We start from the raw sequence: 21,584 nt of genomic DNA, 5'->3' as shown, positions 1-21,584 counted from the left end.
AAATCAAGTTGAAAGTTCTGTGTTTTGGTTTTTGTATCCAACAGATGTCTGCCTATGAACTTCAGAGCAGAAGACTTGGCCAGCGGAATCCTACGTGAACGAGTAAAAGTTGGTGCAAGCCTGGCTGATGTGGATCCAATGATCCTTGATAAATCGGTATGTTTTATTTGCTTGACTTTATAGTTTACATACCTGTGGAAAAAATAAACTCATCAGTATCACTAATTGGAAGCTTTGTAAAATCAAGTCTTAAATAAATGTACAATATTGCCAAAATCCGACCATATCTCTCCGCCTCTACTGCCAAGATCCTGGTCCATGCCCTAGTGATCTCACGACTTGATTACTGTAATGTCCTCCTGGCTGGGCTTCCTTTTTCTCACCTCCGTCCTTTAATCTCTGTCCAGCATTCAGCTGCATGCATTATCACTTCCACCCACCGCTCTGACCACATCTCTCCTGTGTTGGCATCCCTTCACTGGCTCCCTCTCCCTTTCCGCATTCAGTATAAGCTCCTGCTGTCGACATTTAAAGCCCTCCATGGACTGGCCCCTCCTTACTTATCAGACCTTCTTTCTCCTCACCTTCCCACCAGGGCCCTCCGTTCTGGTAGTCAAGGGTTCCTGTCCCAGCCCAGGATTTCCTCTGCCCCATCCCGGATTCGCCCCTTTTCACTTGCTGCCCCTCACTCCTGGAACCTTCTTTCTCCACAAGCAAGAGCCATCACTTCTTTAACCAGCTTCAAAACGGAGTTGAAAACCATCCTATTCAGAGAAGCCTTCCCAGGCATCGCATAATTGTCGCTTACTATCTGATGTTCTGTTGTTGGCTGTTTATCGATCCATTTCCTGTATTGCTATGTACTGTATATGTATTATCCTACTTGTGAGTATGTATTTTCCCTGGATAATAATTAACCTTCCATTTTGAAGCCAAGCCCTCCCTTCAGTCCATCTGCCTTGGTCCAGGCCTCGGAGGTTGAGAGGAACTGCTGGACCTCTTACCCTTTCCCGTCACCACTCCCTTCTCCTTCTGTGTCATGTCTTTTTAGATTGTAAGCCTGAGGGCAGGGAACCGTCTAACTAAAAAGATAGCATGTACAGCGCTGTGTAAATTTACAGCGCTTCATAAATAAAGGTTAATAATAATAATAATAATAATAATAATGTAATTTGACTCAGCTACTTAAATTATTGGTTGTGAACTACTTTTCATAAAGTGTCTGATTTGAGATGGGTTAAATCCTCCTTCAAAGAAAATAGGCAGATTTTAAATGACACTTCCAAATGATAACAAAGTTTACCGTACACACACTCATGTACAAGTCGACCCCATGTATAAGTCGAGGGAAGGTTTTGGGGACAAAATTTTGGATTTTGATATGACCCATGGATAAGTCGAGGGTACAACTTAGGGGCATGTAACAAAAGATGTAAATGACAAAGCCCCTCACATGCATGCATGCTCTCCTTGCAAAATGCTATCAGGGCAGTTTCTCTCCTCCCTAGGAAAGAGGGAGACATACACACATTCTCTCTCCTTCTAAAAAAAGCAATCAGTGCTCTTTCCCTCCTTTCCCAGGGAACAGGGAAACAGCCCCAATTGCTTTTTGTGAGGCTTGTGCCTTTGTGTATGTCTTCCTCTTTACCAGGTAGCAAGGAAAGAAGCCTGAGTGCTTTTTGCAAGGTGTGTGTGTGTGTGTGTGTCTCCCTCTTTCTCTCCTTTTCCAGGGAGGAGGGGGGGAAAAAGCAAATGGGGCTCTTTCCCTGCTCCCAGGGAAAAAAGGAGACATGCACACACACTCCTTGCAAAACAGGAAAATATACAGATGCACTCTCTCCTTGCAAAAGCAATCGGGGCTGTTTCCCTCTTCCCTGGGAAAGGAGGAACACTCACAAACTCTTCTTGGCTGAGCAGCAGCTGCGGAGGTAAGGGGAATGGTGTGTTGGGCAGAACTTATTTCTCAGCACTATTACCATATTGACCCTTATATAAGCCGACCCAAGATTCTGGGACCAGGTTTTTGGCATAAATTTTTCGACTTATAGACGAGTATATACAGTAATCACTTTTGTTAAATAAATCTGGCTCTGTGTGTATTCTGTAAATTTGTGCTGATTGTATATGAAACCAGTAATGAAAGTTACTTTTAATCTTTGTTTTAGGTGCGCTTTGACAGCATAGGTGGATTGAGCAATCATATTCATGCACTTAAGGAAATGGTTATATTTCCTCTTCTGTATCCTGAAATATTTGAAAAATTCAAAATTCAACCACCAAGGTAAGTAGTTTTTTTTCTTCATATGTAGTGGAATGGACACTGCTGGTGGAACAGATTCCCTCTTCTTGCTTGAAATCCCTGTTCACACCCCATATCATCTTCACAGGGTGGTAAGATCCTCAGTGTCAGATTTGTATGGTGTGTGTGTGTGTAGAGAATAGCAGAAAGAGGAGGGCAAAGCTCTTTTGAGAAATTCATTTGTAGAACATTAGATGGAGGCCATTTCATTCTAACGTTGGCAGTTGCTTGCCCAGTTACAGCCCCTAATATTTATATACACATATAAATGTATATTTATTAGACATTTGTGGATTTGAAGGTGAAAAGGGTTTGAAGTAGAGGTGCCAGTGGGAAGAGGACCAGCTGGCAGGCTGAATCCTTTCTCCACTTGTTGCATGAATTAGCAAAGCTACTTATTCTGTAATGTAACATTTAGGTTACATTGACTTACACAGTGTGGGACCTTTTTATACACTGCGGTTTGATTCCAGAATCCCCCGTGGGTAACAATATCCATGGATGCTAGAGATGCCCCTTCCTCACCACCACTCCCTCTGTGTCATGTCTTTCTAGATTGTAAGCCTGAGGGCAGGGAACCGTCCAATTAAAAAGATTGTATGTACAGCGCTGTGTAAATTTACAGCGCTTTATAAATAAAGGATGATGATGATGATGATGATGATGATGATGATGATGATGATGATGATGATGATAATAATAATGATGATGCTCAAGTCCCATTAAATATAATGGCAGAGCAAAATGATGTCCCATATATAAAATGGAAAATTAAGGTTTGCTATTTGGAATTTATACTTTTTTGAATATTTTCAAGCCTTGGATGCTTGAATCCATGTATAAAAAATCCGTGGATAAGTAGGTCTGACTGTATCACACTCTTAAATTCCAAAAAACCCGTAACAAGCTTTCTTAATATGACTTACGTATTTTGAAAACTATATGTTCATTTCAAAAGTAGTTAAACTTCCTTTGTGGGACTGCCCTATCTCTTAAATATGCTCAAGAGATTGTGTTAAGTTGAGGTCATAACCTGTACAGCATGTTGACAGACTGTGGGATTGAAACCTTTTTTATTTGGATGTCTACATCAAGTCCTTTGTGAAGGGTAAGACAGATGAGTCTTTAGGTATCATTTTAAAGTAAAGACACATTTTGGATTGTAGTTTACTTATGAAGGAAGCTGTTGTATTTTTGATGATTACTAGTAGACCTCAGAACAACTGCATGTAGGACAAGGGCCATTTTTCCTCCTTGTGCCTGCCTGGGAAGCTACACCAGTACATTTCAGCATGCTCAGAATGATGTAATGTAATTTCCAGATGCCACTTGGGCTTAGTTTTGGTCAATGTTTCTTTTTTGTTGTTATTTTTAGGAGACTAGGGGTACATTGGAGGATTAGGAGAACCCAAACACTTCATCTTTAGGTGGCTTTGGACAATTTTGGCTGTTTTTTTTTGGGGGGGGGGGAGAAACTGGGGGTTTGAAGTGGCTTCTTGAGGTTTCCAAGGGCTGTATGTAGGAAGCTCAAAAGCCAGATGTGGCCCATGACCCTCACTTTGCCCACCCCTGCTTTAAAGGAACTACACAAAGTAGGCAAAAACCCAGTAAAACTTTTATGATATGACAGATTTGTGGTGGTAGATTTTCTGACAGAAGTAAAATACTAAGATTTCATTTATAGACTTGCTACTCTTTCCTGTATTGCTTCTGTCATGTTGGAAGTAGATTTGTATGAGAGTAGGAGAAAATTTATATTTGATTTATGACCAGCCAGTATTTATAATCTTGCTTTCCTGTTAATAATGGTGACAGAACCATCTCTGATGCTCTTTTTAATAATTGATGACCATATGCAACAGCTAATTGCCCTGACAGTTGACATATCAATAAGAAGTGAAAGAGTAAAGAGTTGCTTTCGTCTCATAGATGGATTAGATCTTTTGGAAATTATTTGTAGTAAAGAGAATAATTGTGGCATTCTCTAAGTACATCAGTTTGTTTGCTTTTAATTCTTAATTTGTACTAACTTGAATTTTCCTAAGCATATTGAAATATTAATGAGTGCTTACTTATTGAAACTCCTGCAGTGTGGGTCACAACTACTGGCTTGATCATACAGGGAAAAAAAAAGAAATAGTGATTACTCTGTTTGTCCATTTGTCTTCAGGGGCTGTTTGTTTTATGGTCCTCCTGGAACAGGTAAAACCTTGGTAGCTAGAGCTCTGGCCAATGAATGCACCGAAGGGGAAAGGAAAGTTGCTTTTTTTATGAGGAAAGGAGCAGATTGTCTCAGCAAGTGGGTTGGTGAATCTGAACGGCAACTTCGACTCCTCTTTGATCAAGTTAGTTGACTATATTATTCTCTTCATAGTTTGCTCCTGATGAACATGTTCAGGGATAGCAAAATCATCCCTTTGTGCTTTGGGAAGTCAGTGACAAAAATGAGCAAAACCACAGAATGAAATCACAATCTAGACTAGGAAGTATAGTTGTTGGTTGACTGCGTTCATTTACATTTGTTGCCATTTTATCACTGAGAGTCAGTTTTGGCTATATAAAACCTTGACATTACACTGTATTTGTGATGTTATCTTTTAAAAGAGTCAATGCAAGAATGACAAACAATCAAATAAAGTATTGCAAAGAACAGAAGCATTACAAAGACATAAATAGTCACCAAAAATAAATGATGAAGAAATTTGGTTTTGGAAAAGGGTTTGCCCTTCTCCTCATATTACTTCTGTTCTAAAAATTTTTTAAAAAATAGTCACAGTTTGTCTCATGTCTAGCTTCCTGTGCTTAAGTACATAACGAAGCTATGTAAAAGAAAACTTTAATATAATTAGATCTGCTGAAGCAGAAGTGCCTGCTACAGCAGTGGTTTTCAGCCCTTGGTTCTCCAGATACTTTAGATTTCAACCAATAAAAACTTCAGCCAGCATGACTTAGGACAGCAGTTTGTCCAAACATATGAAGAACAAAAATTTGAGAACCACTGCATTAGAGGTTTTGATTATGAGCATGCACAGTGTTAGTTATTGTGGATCCTAATGATCCTCCTGTGAACAGAGAGCTTGGATCAGTCATTTCCCTCTGGGAGTTGGCACATCTATTCTTGATGAGTGTTTTCACGTGCTGGAGATGTTCTTTCTTAAGTGGACTGAAAGATTAGATCTGTGCCTTTATTTGTAAGATAATAAAAATGTTTTAGTAAGCTATCAGGAATGTAGGTGGAAAGAACATTTAAGAAAGTGAGAATAGAAATGTGGAAGAGCTCATTTTTTCTTCGTTGAAAAAGTATGTAGCTAAATGTACTTGAACGTGATACTGGTCATTTTACTTTGTTATGATGTGCCCGCAGATGTTAATTTTTGGATGGATGGATGGATGGATGGATATGGCTTCCTGGAGAGGGAAGAAACAGAAATAGGATGACAAGAAAACAAATAGAACTACAGTTATTTGTATTATTTCTGTTTTTTCCTCTCCGAGTGGTCATATTCATTCATCCATCCATCAATCCACAAGTTGCACTAGTCATTGAAATGGGGGGGGGGGGGGAATTATGCTTTTCATGATTGTAATTCATACTGTTTGTTGCTTACTAGGCATACTTGATGAGACCATCCATAATTTTTTTTGATGAAATAGATGGCTTGGCTCCAGTACGTTCTAGCAGACAAGACCAGATTCACAGGTATGTAAGGACTGGATCCACGGTAGAGCAAGTAAGAGCTATTCCATTTTAGAAGTGTGAATTCATTCATCTCACCTTAGTAACATAAAGATCATCATTTTAATATGGGTTGGGGAAGTTGCTCACATAACATAAATAAAATATAGCATTAAAACTATTGGTAAGCAAATTGCCATTGAAACATAGAAACATTGAATGCTCTGATTTTTCCATTTATTTCCTGTTTATTCCATGAGATAAGCTTAATTTTTATCTAGAGCTTGGAACATTATTGAAAATAAATACACTTCTCCCTCTGCATTTGTTGACTTAACACTTGTGGGTTTGATTATTCGCGAATTTTAAACCCACTTCTGCACGCACTCCTCCTCCTCCTCTCTCTTGGGCTATTCTCTGTGGCGGGGAAAAACCCAGGAGGTAGGGAGCAGCCAGGAAGAGTGCGTGCCTGTGCACCCTGCCCTCCCGTCTCTTCAACTGGCTTTTGCGTGGGGGGTGGAAGTTAATTGTGATTTTTCCACATTTGCGTGGGGGTCTTATGCCCCTAACCCTCATGAATGTGGATGGACAAGTGTATTTTGTTCTGTTCTGTATTATTTGTACTAAATCTTGAGTTGTTATCATGACACCTTTCACGCTACACAGTTAGAGCACTGTGTTCCCACTTTGACTGTCATGGCTGCATCATATGGAATCCTGGGGTTTGGAGTTTGTTGAGGCAAAAGAAGAACCCTCTGGCTGAAAATTCTAGATGCCTCTCCCTAAATTGCAAGTTCCAGGCTGCTAAAACTACAACCTTTTATAGTGCAGCATGTGGGGCTTGTTCAACTGAAATGCCTGGAATAATGATGATTGGCAGGGTATGTGTGATGTTCTCTTCATACATTGCATTAAAGGGGGAAAAAACCTGCCTCCCCTAATTAGAGCAGAATCAACTAGTAAAGCAAAAATAATGTGATTATTTTCAAAATTGTATGTTGCTAGGAGAGCATGTGTTATCATTCTTCTCCAGATGTTTTTCTCGGTGGAGTTTTTCAGGACTTGAAACCCTTGCCTTGTCCAGAGGTGTATTTGTAATGAAATGGTCATTATTTAGTGTATTTATTAGTGTTCATCTCAAATGAACATTGAAATTTGTAGTTTTAAATGTGGCATTGTTTACCTTATATTGTGGCTACCAGTTATTCAGTATGAAAACATCTCAATATAAATATTATTCTGACTTTTTTGCTGTAACAAAATGAATTGAAATGTATCTTAGCTCTATAGTGTCTACTCTACTTGCTCTTATGGATGGACTTGACAACAGAGGAGAAATAGTTGTCATTGGTGCTACAAACAGACTTGATTCAATAGATCCAGCACTCAGGAGACCTGGTCGTTTTGACAGGGAATTTCTTTTTAGCTTGCCTGATCAAAAGGTAAGGTTATATTCAAAATAATTCTATCATTAGATGAAAAAAAAGATGAAAAAAGAAATGGTTGTGAATTGTCATTTAAGTGAATTTTGTAGTAGTATTTTAACTGGAATCAATCTGTCGTCTTTTAACTTCATGCAATGTTTAATATGTTTTTAGCCTTCTAAAATCTTACTTTACTATTTATATTGTTTTGAATATGTTTTATTAGACATTTCCCCGATCTCTTCACTTTTAGTATACATTTTAGTAAATAACAAATAAATGATAAATAACACTGTTACCCTTAGCCCAGTTTGAAATTTGAGAGCTTTTGCCCAAAATGTGACATACAGTGGTACCTCGGGATACGAAATACCCAGGTTACGAAATTTTCGGGATACGAAAAAATCCCATAGGGAATTATTGTTTCGGGTTACGAATGTTTTTTCGGGTTACGAAAAAACTTTTGGTGCTTTTTTCGGCTTTTTCGCACGGAATCGCGGCTTTTCCCCATTAGCGCCTATGGCAATTCGGCTTACGAAGGCTTTTCGGGTTACGAAAGCGGCTGCGTTACGAATTAATTTCGTAACCCGAGGCACCACTGTAAATACCTAAATTCATTTATCACAATCTTGCTGGATTTACCCTTTTCTCAGAGTGCCATAAAAAGCTGAGTAGCAGGAAGTGGTGAGGTTGTTGGAGGATCAGACTATTCTGCTGCCTTCAGGTGTGGTGGAAATGGTTAATTATTATTTTCATATATTTAATTTATACACTGCCTTTCTCCTGGAGAGAATAAGTGAAAAATGTGACCAATTTAAAACATATTTTAAACATAATTTTAAAAATAACATTCATATCATACAATATACAATACAATATACTGTCAGTGTCAAAGTAAGTTTCAGCTGTCAGGCTAGTCAGCTTTTGTATGTGAAATGGGTGTTTTACCTCATTTAGCAAAATGGTTTAGCAAGTTTATATTAGTTTGTGACTTTATCTAACTAAGTGCCGAAACAGACACCACCCCTTTCAATCCCGGGTTGGGGCCATGGGGATTGCATGCCATACCCTCAACCCAGCTTTTTGCCAGCACAAAAAAGTGGCAAAATGCCGCTACTTTTTGATCCAGCAAAAAGCCAGCTTTTTTGCTGCGGATTTGCAGTGCTTCTGCGGCGTGCAGCATATAAATACCGCATTGCCAGAGCGCCGCAAAGCGCTGGCCATGTGGGAGCTTGGGGGTGGCATCAGAGTGTGTGTCATCTAAATGCTACGTTCTCATGCTGTCCCCAAGCCAGTGCAAAGTTTTGCTCCCAAGCCATGACGGTTTTTAGAGGCTTCTTCTGGAGGCATATACACTTCTCTGTTCATTACTAAAGAACATACACTAATTTTTAACATGAAGAGAAGTTTACAAGACTCCCACTACTTCATCATTCTTAGTGGAAATGTCAGCTTTTGTCTGAGACAAACCGTATTTCATTTCATCCCAAATAGGGTCTTGAAGCTTACTAGGAAGAACCATATTAAAAACTCATTAACTATAAGCAGATGCTTTTCTTTGAATTGAAATATATTGCTATGTGAATTGCAACATGTATTTCCTTTTACAGTAGCCCCTTGCTATCTGCAGGGGATCCATTCTGACACCCACCTCCCACCCCCGATAGCAAAAAATGTGGGACCTTAAGTCTTGTTCTTTTAAATGGGCACTGTGTACATGTGCACTGATTTAAAAAGCTGGGGCTTGCCATCTGTGGATGGCATGGCCATGATTGGCGCGGGCTTGCTGTAGTGTCAGGCTTATGTTTGACTGTATCGTTTTACCTGAACATATCTTTATTGAAAGCTTCCCTTTTGTACTATTACAATCTTTTAGGTTGCCTAAAATGTGATATATGTGGTATGTATCTGCAGTTGTAAACTGTTTGGTAAAGATTAATTTAGATTAATTAGGGGAGCATAAAATAACTTGTTACAATATTCTTAGTATGACATATATTAACAGGATCAAGTCTGATATATCATAGTTTTCTGAAAATGATATAACACTAGACATTCCAATAGCAGTGTTTCATTAGGACAATTGACAGGTTAGCACTTTTTGCTGGAATATTTTTCTGTGTCAACATTGCTCTTTAAAAAAAAGTATAGTAAAACTAATTAATAGTCATTTGTGAGTGATATGTTATTTCTAGTGTGGTGCAGATCTTAATACTACCTTTTCTGTTTCTTTGCAAGGCAAGAAAGCACATTTTACAAATTCATACCAGGGACTGGAACCCCAAATTATCAGATCATTTTTTAGAAGAGCTAGCTGAAGAATGTGTCGGTGAGTGGTATCATATTAGTGGTTTCCCGTTAGATCTTTTTGCTCTTAAAATATTTTATCTTTAGTTTGGAAGTGTGATTGATGCATGGTTACTAAATACTGTACATGTGTTCTGTTCAGTGATAATATGATAATATGTTCATAATTTCCTGCACATGAATATATATTAGAATTTTAAATACATATAAAAAACATGCCATTTTTTTGTTGGTTTCTTGTCAACACAACGAATCCTCAGTAAGATATGTCATATGTTGAAAATCTTGGCATGACCCATTATTACTTTATAGGACTTAACATAGGATCATAGGAACGGCGGTATATAAATAAAATTTCAATCAATCAAAATCAAAAACATGGAAAGCTATCCTAAAACTCATTGGATGCAGTTCTTCTAGAGGAAAAATACCTCCAGCCATTTTTGAACTAGAAATAAAATTAGGAATAACTTACTTGCCTAGATGTGTGGATGCTAATAATGCCCATGTTTTCACTTCACTGGAATGATTTTATACTGAGAAGACATCTGAACTAATATTAATCAAATGTTCTAGAATCTGCTGGTAACAGACACAGGATAGGTTTTTCTGTCTCTAAAAGCTGAGCACTGTGAATATCTGAAACATATCTTAAACACCAGACATGATGCAGTGAATACGAGTTTGGTTTTTCAAAATAAAAAATAATTCTTAGTGTTTTGGGAACTATTCTGGCTTCCTAAAAATAGTAGGTTAGAAAGAAACTTAATAAATGAGACATTTTAACATTGTAAGCTAACCCTTAAAAATAACCACAGCCTCATCAAAACAGTTTTCATCTTCTGTCAATATCATGCTAGTCAGAAGGTTTGGTTTTCTTTTTTTCTTTTTTTCGCAAAGCAACAACATCAGATCATTTTGGTCTGCATCAAAGCAGTAACATTTTAAATTGAACACCATCCATTCAGTCAGCTACTGTACATCCGAATTATCCTCTTCATCCACAGGGACATCTATCTTCGAAGCAGCATTCATCCACTTTTGATCTTCAAAGACCCCAACATCTTCTGGTGAGAAGAAAACAAATATCCAGCAAATGACAAATTAAGCTTTGCCTGGTGTAAAAAAGCATGTGCCAAATCCCATTTCATGTAGATTCTTTTAGAGATTCTGCAGAAATCATTTAGAATGAAACAGATGGTACAAAATAATATTTTGTCCCTTGTTTCCATTTTTCAGTTCAAACCATTATATTTCAATGTTGTAAGGAAATTTCCTGTACACCCTGTTAGAAAATATGTCCTGACCTATAGGGTGACCTATTAGACAGGCAAAGAAAATCAGAGTTGGGGAAGATCTCATAGCCTTTTCTTTAACTGTCCCTCTCAGCATAGGTTTATATTTGTAAATCTTGCAACTGCACTGCAGTTTTTAAACTTGAAAGATACAGTACTGTGGGCCCTTGCTATCCACCGGGGTTTGGTTCTAGGATCATCTGTGGATAACAAAATCTGTGGATGCTTAAGTCCCATAAAATATAATGCCATTGTGAAATGGTGTCCCTTATATAAAATAGCAAATTCAAGGCTTGTTTTTTGGAATTTATATTTTTGGAATATTTTCAAGCTGTGGATGGTTGAACCCATAGATTAAAAAATCCATCGATATGGAGGGCTGACTGTACAGTGAAAAGTCTGATTGGACGATAAATCTAATTTCCATCATTTACAAAGAGATTGTGTCATTTTTATTGGAAGTGTTTGAAACATACGGTGCTATCCAGCATTTTGAAAATTAATTGTGACCTTTTAAATACAGTACCCCTGTTTGCTTAGCCTTTTGTTAGATGCAGTTGGTAAACATTTTCCATTGTTCACTCCTTTTAGACAATTTTTATGACAAAATCCTGCTTGTCTTTGAGATCCCAAGTGCAAATATTGGATCAGAAAGAAGAAAATGATGCTTGAAGGGTGCAGGCATAATTTTATACAGTTATCATAGATTGAGAGCAATTACTTACATGGACTTCAGACATCTTTTTGTTTTGTTTTGAGATTTTGAACACAATTCCTACAAATTGGTAGTGTGTTGCTTTTTTTTTTTTTGGCTCACGTCTTTAAAACTACACTTTGCAATTCGTGTTGAGGTTTTAAGGGAAAAAACCTGAGAATCTGAATTTGAATGAAACATTTGAAATCCAACATGTGCAGCAAAAATCATTGAATTAACACAAGGATCATTTTGTTGTGCTCATGCAAAAGTAATTGAGAAAGGAATCCAAATGAAGGGACCAGAATGCATTATCTATGTCAGTGACATATCAGTGTTTTACAGCTGATTTACCCTGTGGAGACCAGGTCCTAATAAACTACTGTCAAAATAGGGCTTTACAGTGGGCATATTATAGATGACTGTTGCAGCTAAGTGATGCCACATATTAAAAGCAATGTTATAACAAAAACCTCCTGGCTTTCTAGCCAATTGGACATGGATAATTTTTTGTCTCTTGGAAATATACATATATTTGGCTTTTCTCCCCACAATCATGGTATCAGACAAAACTTGTCAAATAGCTGCCATAAGTATCTGAATCGTGACTACAGAGAACTTGTTTACTCACCCATCTTATTATATAATTACTTAATTCTGATAAAAATGTCTAAGTTCCTTTGACTGTAACACAGTAAACCCATTAATGACTCATGTATAGACATTAATTTTCATATCCATGGATGATTGAAACCAGGACACTCCTCTAATTTGTTGTGTTACCCTTTTAATATATATGTATGGTAATTTCCCCTATTAATCTTTAGTCTTAAATTAAGTTATCCATTCTTTTAATCAGTCTAGTTGCTCGATTTTGTAGCTTTTTCTGTTGGAATTGATCATAAATTATTGTCAAAGCTTGGACACAGTTGCTGCCTTGATAGCCTCATTTGTAGGGAATGATTGTGTCATGTAAACTAAGATTTGAGATTTTTCCTCTTCTGCCATTTTTACATGTTAACAAAATAAATATTTTTCTGATTGATGAGAGGATGACAGACAGTTCCTGTGTTTTGTTCTAGTTTCTGAGAATATAACTTTCTTATATGACGACTGGGCATGCTTCTGTGAGACAGAGTATAACCCAGACATTTCTGTGATCCAAACCCTTTCTCTATTGTCCTAACGTGATTGAATCATTATTTTCCTACTCCCCCCCCTTTGACATTATTGAATTAAACAGAGTTGATGGTTGCAGAATTCCAGTAACTGAATTTTTTTTTAGATTTATGACTTCCCATATTATTCGCATTTCCAGTGTAAAGTTTCCGCTTTGCAATCATCTAACCTGTTATTTACTATTACATATTGTACAGTTTATTTTATCAACTGCTTTACTAAAATCCCAACCTGTCTTTTGCATTTCATTTCCCAAGCAAGCTATTTACTCAGGAAAACAGATGACAGATACTTTCTACTTTTAAATTTTTACTGATTCACTTTGCTCTTCTCTGTGTGCTTCTGTATATTTCATATGGCAGGGCATCATGTGCCAGTTGAAGGTATTCTAACCATTATATGGCTAACGATTCTCCTAAAACTTGAGTCATTCTTTGTAACTTATCTTTTAAGACTTAAAGATTATTGGTAAGCTATTACAATTAAGTATTCTGATTTGAGTATCACAGGATGCTGCAGTTTGTAATCTCTATGAATATCCACTCCGGGCCACAGTAATATTGTTCAGTAGTGCTAATAAATGCTGAAACAAAGTACCTTCCAAATTACCCCCCCCCCCCCCGAAACATGCCAAACCCTCACCTATACTTTCATCTCTTTCTCCCTCTTGTCATATTCTCTTTTTGCTTACCCCTCAAACCATAGGATAAGTGATTAGCACTATCCAGTATGCCCTCTGAACCATATTTAGAAAACTACTTCAATTAATAGTTTCTGAAAATGGATTAGAGACAAATAGCAATCACTTTTGTGGGATTTCAAATGTCCTGCTGAAACTCTTCGATTCTATTTTTTTTTTAATCCCTTGTCTGTTTTCTAAAAGCCTGGCTATTTACAGTTTCCATAATACAGATTTTTCTATCATTTATATAAGTTTCAATTTTTAGAGTTCTCTTTAGAGGAGCTGCAGCAGATCAGCTCTACCACTTCTCAAATTCTGCATATGATCCTTTTTCTGGAGCTCTTCTATTTCTGATTGCTAGATATTTAAAAAGCGTGACTACAAAATATATTCTCAGAAAAAATTAATATGCTTTGTCTATTTTACCTTTTTCCATTCAAGTCTTTGTCTTTGTTCAGGCACTAGCCATTAAATCCATATGAAAGAGTGGAGACCACATCACAGATAGATAAATAATATCCTAAAGCACAGTTGTATAGAACTTCCAGTAAAAACGTATCTTCAACATATTCTGTGGTATTCTTGCCCACCTTATCCCACATGCATTAATCAAATTGCTTCCTAATTTCTGTTTAGAAACTTGTAGTCACTTTGTCAGCCAGCCTAGATGAATGTATAGTATACATCGGGGAGTCTTCCATCACTTGGTGTCCTTCAGACACAGCCAGTAATAAGGAATTTGGGGAGCTACAGTGCAAAACATCTGGAGAGTGCATAGGAATTGCCTGTAAAGGAGGTAGAAATCTGAAATGATTCTCCCCTGCCAAGAAACTGAATAAGACTAATTTTAAATCTGTTCTCCTGAGAACCACAAAGTTATTGTGGTCTTTTAAAAAGAGTTATGTGGATTTGTTTCAAACCAGAGAAATTACCCAAATGGCTTGTTAAAGCATTCATTATTAGGAGACAACTGTAAACAGAATGAATCTTGACCAAATTATTCCTTCACCTAATTAGAGGCACTTGAATATTGGTAGTATCTTTACTGATGTGTAATAGCTCTTGATTCAGTTTGCTGAAACTGACATGGAAATAGACATGGAGTCAATAGTTGAAGTAATGTTCCCCGTTGAAATGTTTTAAGTTGAAATACAAATCTAGCACAGGTGGGTATTTTTTGTTAGCTTGCTTGCTAAGTTAATCTTGCCATTCTGGTTCTGTACATCAGCCAAATGTTCCTCCCTCATAGGTTATAAGAGTGACTACCATATTGAACTTATATAAAAGGGAATGTTATGTAAATGGCTTTCATAAGCTTGTGTTTCTTACATAGGAGGATGTGTGCAGTTCATTCATTTGCAGTGTTTCTCATTTACTCTTTTGGCAAAAATAATTCTCGGTTTAGTTTCAAGTCTTTTTTGCATCTAAATTAAGATCTTGCACTGTAATATCCAATTCCCAACAGGATATTTGCATAGAATTAAATGTAATATGTCTAAGAGCAAATATAGGTTTGTTTTAAGCCAATATGTTTTTAAATATCTGTTGCAACATTTTGTTATTACTCCTTTAGACCTCTCTATGCTTTTGCGGAACTGTGTAAAATAAATTTGTGGTAGAGCAACAGGGTCATGTCCTAGCAGCTTGATCATTTATATGTATTTGCCGTAATGATTAAAAAAACATGTTAATACCTATGTTAATGTGCATTGGTTGAGATCATGCCATACACAGTTTTTTCAATTTGGGGGCAGTTAGCACAGTGTGTTTTGGAGATGTATCTTTTGTCTCTTTAGATACTGGGTAGTTTCCTGTGTAATATGGCTTGGTGTTAAAACACAATGGACAGCAACCTAGTCCAGGTTCTGCACATGTCCTTTGCTAGACATTGAAGGGCTGCAACCCATTTCCATTTTTTCCCTATATTTTCTCTTTAAAAAGACTTCGAAGACTCCTCGTAGCCTCTGGGCATACATAGTAGGGCAATTTCTTGTCATCTCTCAAGTGTTTCAGGCCCAGTAAAGACCATTTTTGAATCAGGAGATAAAGTTACTTTTAGAGGGTCGCTTTTGGGGGCCAACATGGACTGAGGGAATCAAACATTTCCTATCCCCAAGTTGAACAAGTTGCAATGAGCCTTGAACTTCCATGGATCTCCTATTTCCTTCTTTCAGCATAGCTGTGAAGAATTTGGAAGCTTTCAGTTCTCTTTTAGATTAACAATAGTTCGTCATACGTTCTGGACACACTCTAGTTAACCTTTATTATGCTTTGTTGAAATAAGTCAGTGACAAACCAAGTTTATGAAGATGGCTTGTTTCCACAAACCACAGTTCAACCACAGTTAAGGTTAACAGTAGTTTACAGTTTTCATTTGATGCTGAACTGTGGTTAATTTAACATGGATGTAGATAGCCTTTCCAGGCGAGGAGAGGGAAAGGAGAACTAACTAGGCATCCATGAACAGAATGAACCCTTCTGTGTATGACTGGGAGTGTGATCCACAGAATCATAGAGCTGGAAGAGACCACAAAGGCCACCCAGTCCAACCTCCTGATGTTCAGGAATGCACAATCAAAGCATTCCCGACACATGGTGATTCAGTCTCTGTTTAAAAACCTCCACTACACTCTGAAGCAGTGTATTCCACTGTGAACAGCTCTTACTGTCAGGAAGTTCTTCCTCATCTTTAGGTGGAACCTCTTTTCCTGTAATTTGAATCCAGCTGATCATCCCACTGATGTAGAACAGGAGGAAACCGTTTCCATGGTTTTACCTGTCGCTGTACTCACCATACCCAAGGTGTATGGAGGGGATCTTAGAGGACCTCTCAGTGCTTTGGAGCATGGTTTTGCGGGCACAAGAGGCAGCAGAGAGAAGGGGGAATTGGTGAGAGTTTTCTCACTTCTTTCTACTGGTAGGGATCTTGAATGAATGAAACTATAAACTAGTTGCTCCAGGGAATGGGAACAAATGAAGAATCATGTTGATCAGCTGGCGTATTTATAATCCAACCCATTTCATCCCCCCCCCCCCAAATCCTTCCTAGGATAGTGAAACCTTGATCTCTATAGTTGTAGTCCAGTGGTCAAACCACTACACCATGTTGCTCTCTGCTAAAAACATAGGCCCAGATAGTATTGGATAGAATGTATTTACACTTGCCTTTCTCTTTTAGGTTCCTTTATAGTTCTTTTTCTTATGCCTTAATTATACTTCACATAAGAGGAGTTTTACTATTTGCTTCTTCAGATGTCAATGGCAGGGTTGATTGATACTAAAACTCTGCATACTGCTAAATGTTCATGGATCTGACAGAAGGGTGCTTTCAGCTTCAAGAGTGTGCTTGATATATGCAAAACGTTTTGTGCCCCTTTACAAAACTTGTGTTTGTTTTCTTTTTCTGCCCTAGGGTATTGTGGAGCTGACATAAAAGCACTTTGCACTGAGGCTGCCTTGATTGCCCTGCGACGGCGCTATCCTCAGATCTATGCGAGCAGTCAGAAGCTGCAGCTTGACGTTTCTTCAATAGTTCTCAGCGCACAAGATTTTTACCATGCAATGCAGAACATTGTGCCTGCCTCTCAGCGTGCTATATTGTCATCAGGGCATGCACTGTCTCCCATCATAAGGCCACTGTTGGAAAGAACCTTCAATGATATTCTGGCAGTATTACATAGAGTGTTTCCTCACGCTGAACTCAGTCAGGGTGACAAAAGAGAAGGTACTTATATATTTTTACTTCAATTTATTCTTTTTCTCTAGTGCCTGTTTGCATTGAAAACTGAGCCCATAATCAGTAATACGATGCTGCTGTTTCTGTATTCCTCTGTGCTTCAGACAGCATTCTGTGACTAAGTTATTGAAATGAAGAAAAGTTTCAAAAACAGTTTTTGATATCAAATATTCATTGAAGGAAAATCCACAGTTTATGCTGTGTCCACTTATATACGGTCAATACAGTAATACTGCTTAGAAAGGTCCTGATAAAAGCTCCGCTTTGATGCCCCACTCTCTCTGCTTTGGCAGTGATTTCGGAGAGAGTGCCAAGGCAAGAGTGTGTGTCTGTGTGTGAACAAGGTGATTTCCTTTTCAATTGAATGTTAAAACCTTCCCTTTCCATTCTCTTCCTCCTCCTCCTCTCGGTCTTTCTGACCATGGAACACTCCATTCTCAGGATGGCAGGTGGAGCAATCCACTCCTCTTGGTTTAACTCCATGTGCTATCTGCAAGGCAGGAGTCATAGTTATTTACAGTTTTGTTCTCCGGTCAGATTAGAGAGTGACAAATGAAGGACAAACAGGCAATAGTACAGCAATTAAGAAGGGAGAGAACAAAGAAAGGGGGAAAATATGACTTTTATGACGTCAGGACCAATAAAACCAAAGATACAACCAAATGCAGCTCTCCCAGATGGCTGCTGCCAAGTGTGCCTATGATGATGAAAAAATTCATACATTAAAAAAGATATTTCTACTCTCCAGTTAATGCAAAATTGAGGACAATCAAGCTGGCTGCTTAAGGGGAAAAGAGACTGGGTGGTTGTTAAGCTCACTCCTCATAAATACTACAGGAAAAAAAAATAAAAACTTCAAATTAGAAGAAAATGAAATAAGTACAAATCCTGGCCATATTTACCACAAAGAAATATGGTCAAAAACTATACATATTTGAAAAAGAGGCAATGGAAATGTTAAAGGTTCCCTTAGTAGGTGGATCTGTTGCAACTTTAGTGTTGGGAGCCATATTTTCCAGGGCAGCTGTCCTATGGATACAGCAAATTCAATGTGCTGAGGAATTGGATGTTAATACATTACAAAAGCACTGGACAGAGTACATAGAGCACTACAATATGTTGTAGATGTAGGCCATGATTCTGCTGCTTTCTCAGCGAGAATGATTAATGCAATGACAATAGCAAAGTGTTCTCTGTGGCTTAATCACTGGGAAGCAGACCAAAAGTAAAGAAATAATTTGGCATTTGTTCCATTCACAGTCCCCTACTGTTTGGAGACAGAGCATTAGATAAAATGCTAATTGAGAGTAAAGATAAGCAGGTTATGCCAACTTTGCAAAGAAAACATATGGATACGAAACAGTATAGAAACTCCTATGGGACATACAGTTCCTTTCAAGGAGGAAGAGGATTAGTCAGACAATCAGAGTTCAGACCACAGAGACAACAGTGGAATAGGCCACAAACATCATATGAGAAACAAAATTTCCAAAGCAGGCAAAATCAAAGAGGAACAAATTCAACTACAAAACGCAGAAGATCACAATACTGACATGAAAAGCATGGCGGTAGGAGGAAGGTCATTACACTATGCACACCTTTGGCCAGAAATAACAGCATACTTATGGGTTCTCAAAATAGTATCATCAGGTTTCCATATATTATTTAAAGAAAAGCCAAAATCACGATACCTTCCTTCACCAATGCCAAAAGAAAGAAAAACCAACAAATAGTGCAAAATGAAGTAGACAATTTGTTACAAATATAAGTGTTAGAGCAGGTACCAACAGATGTTTACAGAGGTATACTCAATATTTTTCATGGTACCCAAAAACAATGAGGGTTTCTGTCCAGTATTGAACTTGAAATATCTCAACAGCTACATGAGATATTTCAAGTTCAAAATGAAAACGTTAAAAACAATCAAAGAAAATCTGAGGAAACAGGACATAATAGTTTATCTCGACCTCAAAGAAGCTTATTTTCATGTGCCAATGGACAGACAAACCTCAGATTTGCATACAAAACCAAGGATTAACAATTCAAAACACTACCCTGTGGATTGGCATTAGTGCCTCAGGCTTTCATAAAAGTTCTGATACCATTGATGGCATATCTGAGGAGACATGGAGTACAGATTTTTCCATATTTAGACAATATATTGCTGAAGGCAGATAAAATGGGAAAAATACAAACCTACACAACACACAGTTCAGACACTGGAGAGGTATTGATTCCTGTTGAATTATAAAAAGAGGACTTTGACACCAACCAGACAATTGACAAACTTAGGAGTGGAAACAGATACTGAAAAAGAGTGTATGAGTTTATCAAAAGGACAGACAACAGAATATAAGGAGTGTGATATCAGTTCTAATAAGATCATAACAGGCACATCTGATAAGGTTGGCAAAAGCAGTGGGAACTTTGATGTTAACAATGCACCTAGTACCATGGGGAAGACACCACACAAGGTCCTTACAAATACTTCTCCATCCCTTTCAACAAGACATTGGGAGGAAAACTCATTGCGTAATACAGATACCAGAAGCAGTCAGTCAGAGCTTAAAATGGTGGGTACAGAACAACAACTTGAAAAAAGGAGTTCCAGTCATAGTGAGGCATCAAGTGAAAATAACAACAGATACAAGTTTGAAAGGATGGGGAGCATATTGTGTTTTATGCATCACACAAGGAACATGGACTGGAATAGACATAAAACAGAACATAAACTATTTAGAGATGAAGGTGGTAAGACTGGCTCTACTCAGAATTCAGAAGAAAGTCTAACAAAGGAATGTATTAATAATAACAGACAACATGACAGATTGTTCCTACATAAACATAGAGGATTGCACTCCTGGAACCTAATGTCAGAAGCAATGAAAATACTGAATTGGTCAGAACTTCATCTCAAATCAATCTTGGCCATGTATTTGAAAAGGACATTGAACAGAACAGCAGATTACCTAAACTGACATCAGATCAATCCAGGAGAATGGATGTTACATGTGGAGGAGTTCAACAGGCTGAACAGGTGTTTTGGTCCATTCAAGGTAGATTTGTTCGCCTCACGAATGAATCACAGATTGCGGATATATTACGCAATAGAGAAGGATTACAGTGTGGAGGGAATAGATGCATTGAACACACAATGGTAAAAGGAATATTATATGCCTTTCCTCCGGTAAAGATAATACAGAAGGTTCTCAACAAGGCTTAAATGGAGAGAGCGCATGTAATGCTTATAGCCGCAAATTGGCCAAGAAGACTATGGTATCCGTTGCTAATAGAGTTGCTAGTCAGTCAACCAGTACGGTTAACAAAAAGGCCAGATTTGTTAACACAAGGTCTGGTGTGGCCCACGAATCCCAAATGGTTACATCTAACTGCATGGGAATTGTGGGTTTAAATCTGGAAAGATGCAGATACAGAAAACAAATAATAGACACAATTATGACCTCCAGGAGAGCAACTACACAAAATATGTACAATCGAACTTGGAAGACATTTATGTAATGATGCAAAAAGGAAAAGATAGACTGTCAAACATTGAGATAAAGTATTTTTTTAAATTCTTACAAGAAAGAGTAAATAAAGGATTAAGGCCAAACACTCTGAGGACAGGTTTCTGCACTAATGGTAATACTGAAATTTGGAGGAGAGAGACTCTCATCAAATGAGCAAATTCAGAGATTTTTAAGGGGAGCAAATGTAACAATCTTCTCTACAGTACACAGATTCCCATCATAAATTTTGAATATAGTACTCAACAAATTGACAAAATCACCCTTTGAGCATCTGCAGGATTTATCTTTGAAACCTCTGTCATTTAAGGTATGTTTTCTGGTAGCTATAACTTCAGCGAGGAGAGTATCAGAATTAGCAGCATTATCAATTCAATCTCAGCTATGCAGTTTTGAAGATGACAAATTAGTATTGTCACTAGATGAATCACTTGTACCAAAATACATTAGGAAAATAGGTTACAATGAAATTATATACTTACCAACTTTTTGTCCATCACCAAAACATCAAAAAGAGAAACAGTGGCACACCTTGGACGTAAAAATAGCAGTTACATTCTGTAAAAGAAGAACAGAACACATCAGACAGACTGACAAATTGTTTGTACCATTTAACTCTAGAACACTAGGGCACAAGGCATCCAAAACAACACTAGCAAGATGGATAAAAGCATGTATTTTAGTGTGCTACGACCCAGAAGGAAAAGAAAGACAACAAGATCTGTGGTATCGTCAACAGTATCATCCTCATTGCAAGATATATGT

At 37.7% G+C, this 21,584-nt stretch overlaps 1 protein-coding gene across 2 annotated transcripts in view; it reads left to right on the top strand.

Moving 5' to 3' along the window:
• ATAD2B (ATPase family AAA domain containing 2B) overlaps positions 1-21,584 on the top strand; it is a 93,389-nt gene that overhangs the window by 40,848 nt on the left and 30,957 nt on the right. For both annotated transcript variants that reach the window (XM_042469199.1, XM_042469192.1), the window contains exons 10-16: positions 45-156; positions 2,166-2,281; positions 4,470-4,644; positions 5,911-5,999; positions 7,258-7,417; positions 9,638-9,728; positions 16,969-17,280. In XM_042469199.1, coding sequence (XP_042325133.1) covers positions 45-156; positions 2,166-2,281; positions 4,470-4,644; positions 5,911-5,999; positions 7,258-7,417; positions 9,638-9,728; positions 16,969-17,280 — 1,055 coding nt within the window. The remainder of the gene's footprint in view (positions 1-44; positions 157-2,165; positions 2,282-4,469; positions 4,645-5,910; positions 6,000-7,257; positions 7,418-9,637; positions 9,729-16,968; positions 17,281-21,584) is intronic.

Source organism: Sceloporus undulatus, chromosome 1 (assembly GCF_019175285.1).
Source record: "Sceloporus undulatus isolate JIND9_A2432 ecotype Alabama chromosome 1, SceUnd_v1.1, whole genome shotgun sequence".
Lineage (NCBI taxonomy): Eukaryota > Metazoa > Chordata > Lepidosauria > Squamata > Phrynosomatidae > Sceloporus > Sceloporus undulatus.
Note: the sequence above shows the minus strand (reverse complement) of the source record. Positions and strands in the feature narration are given on the sequence as shown.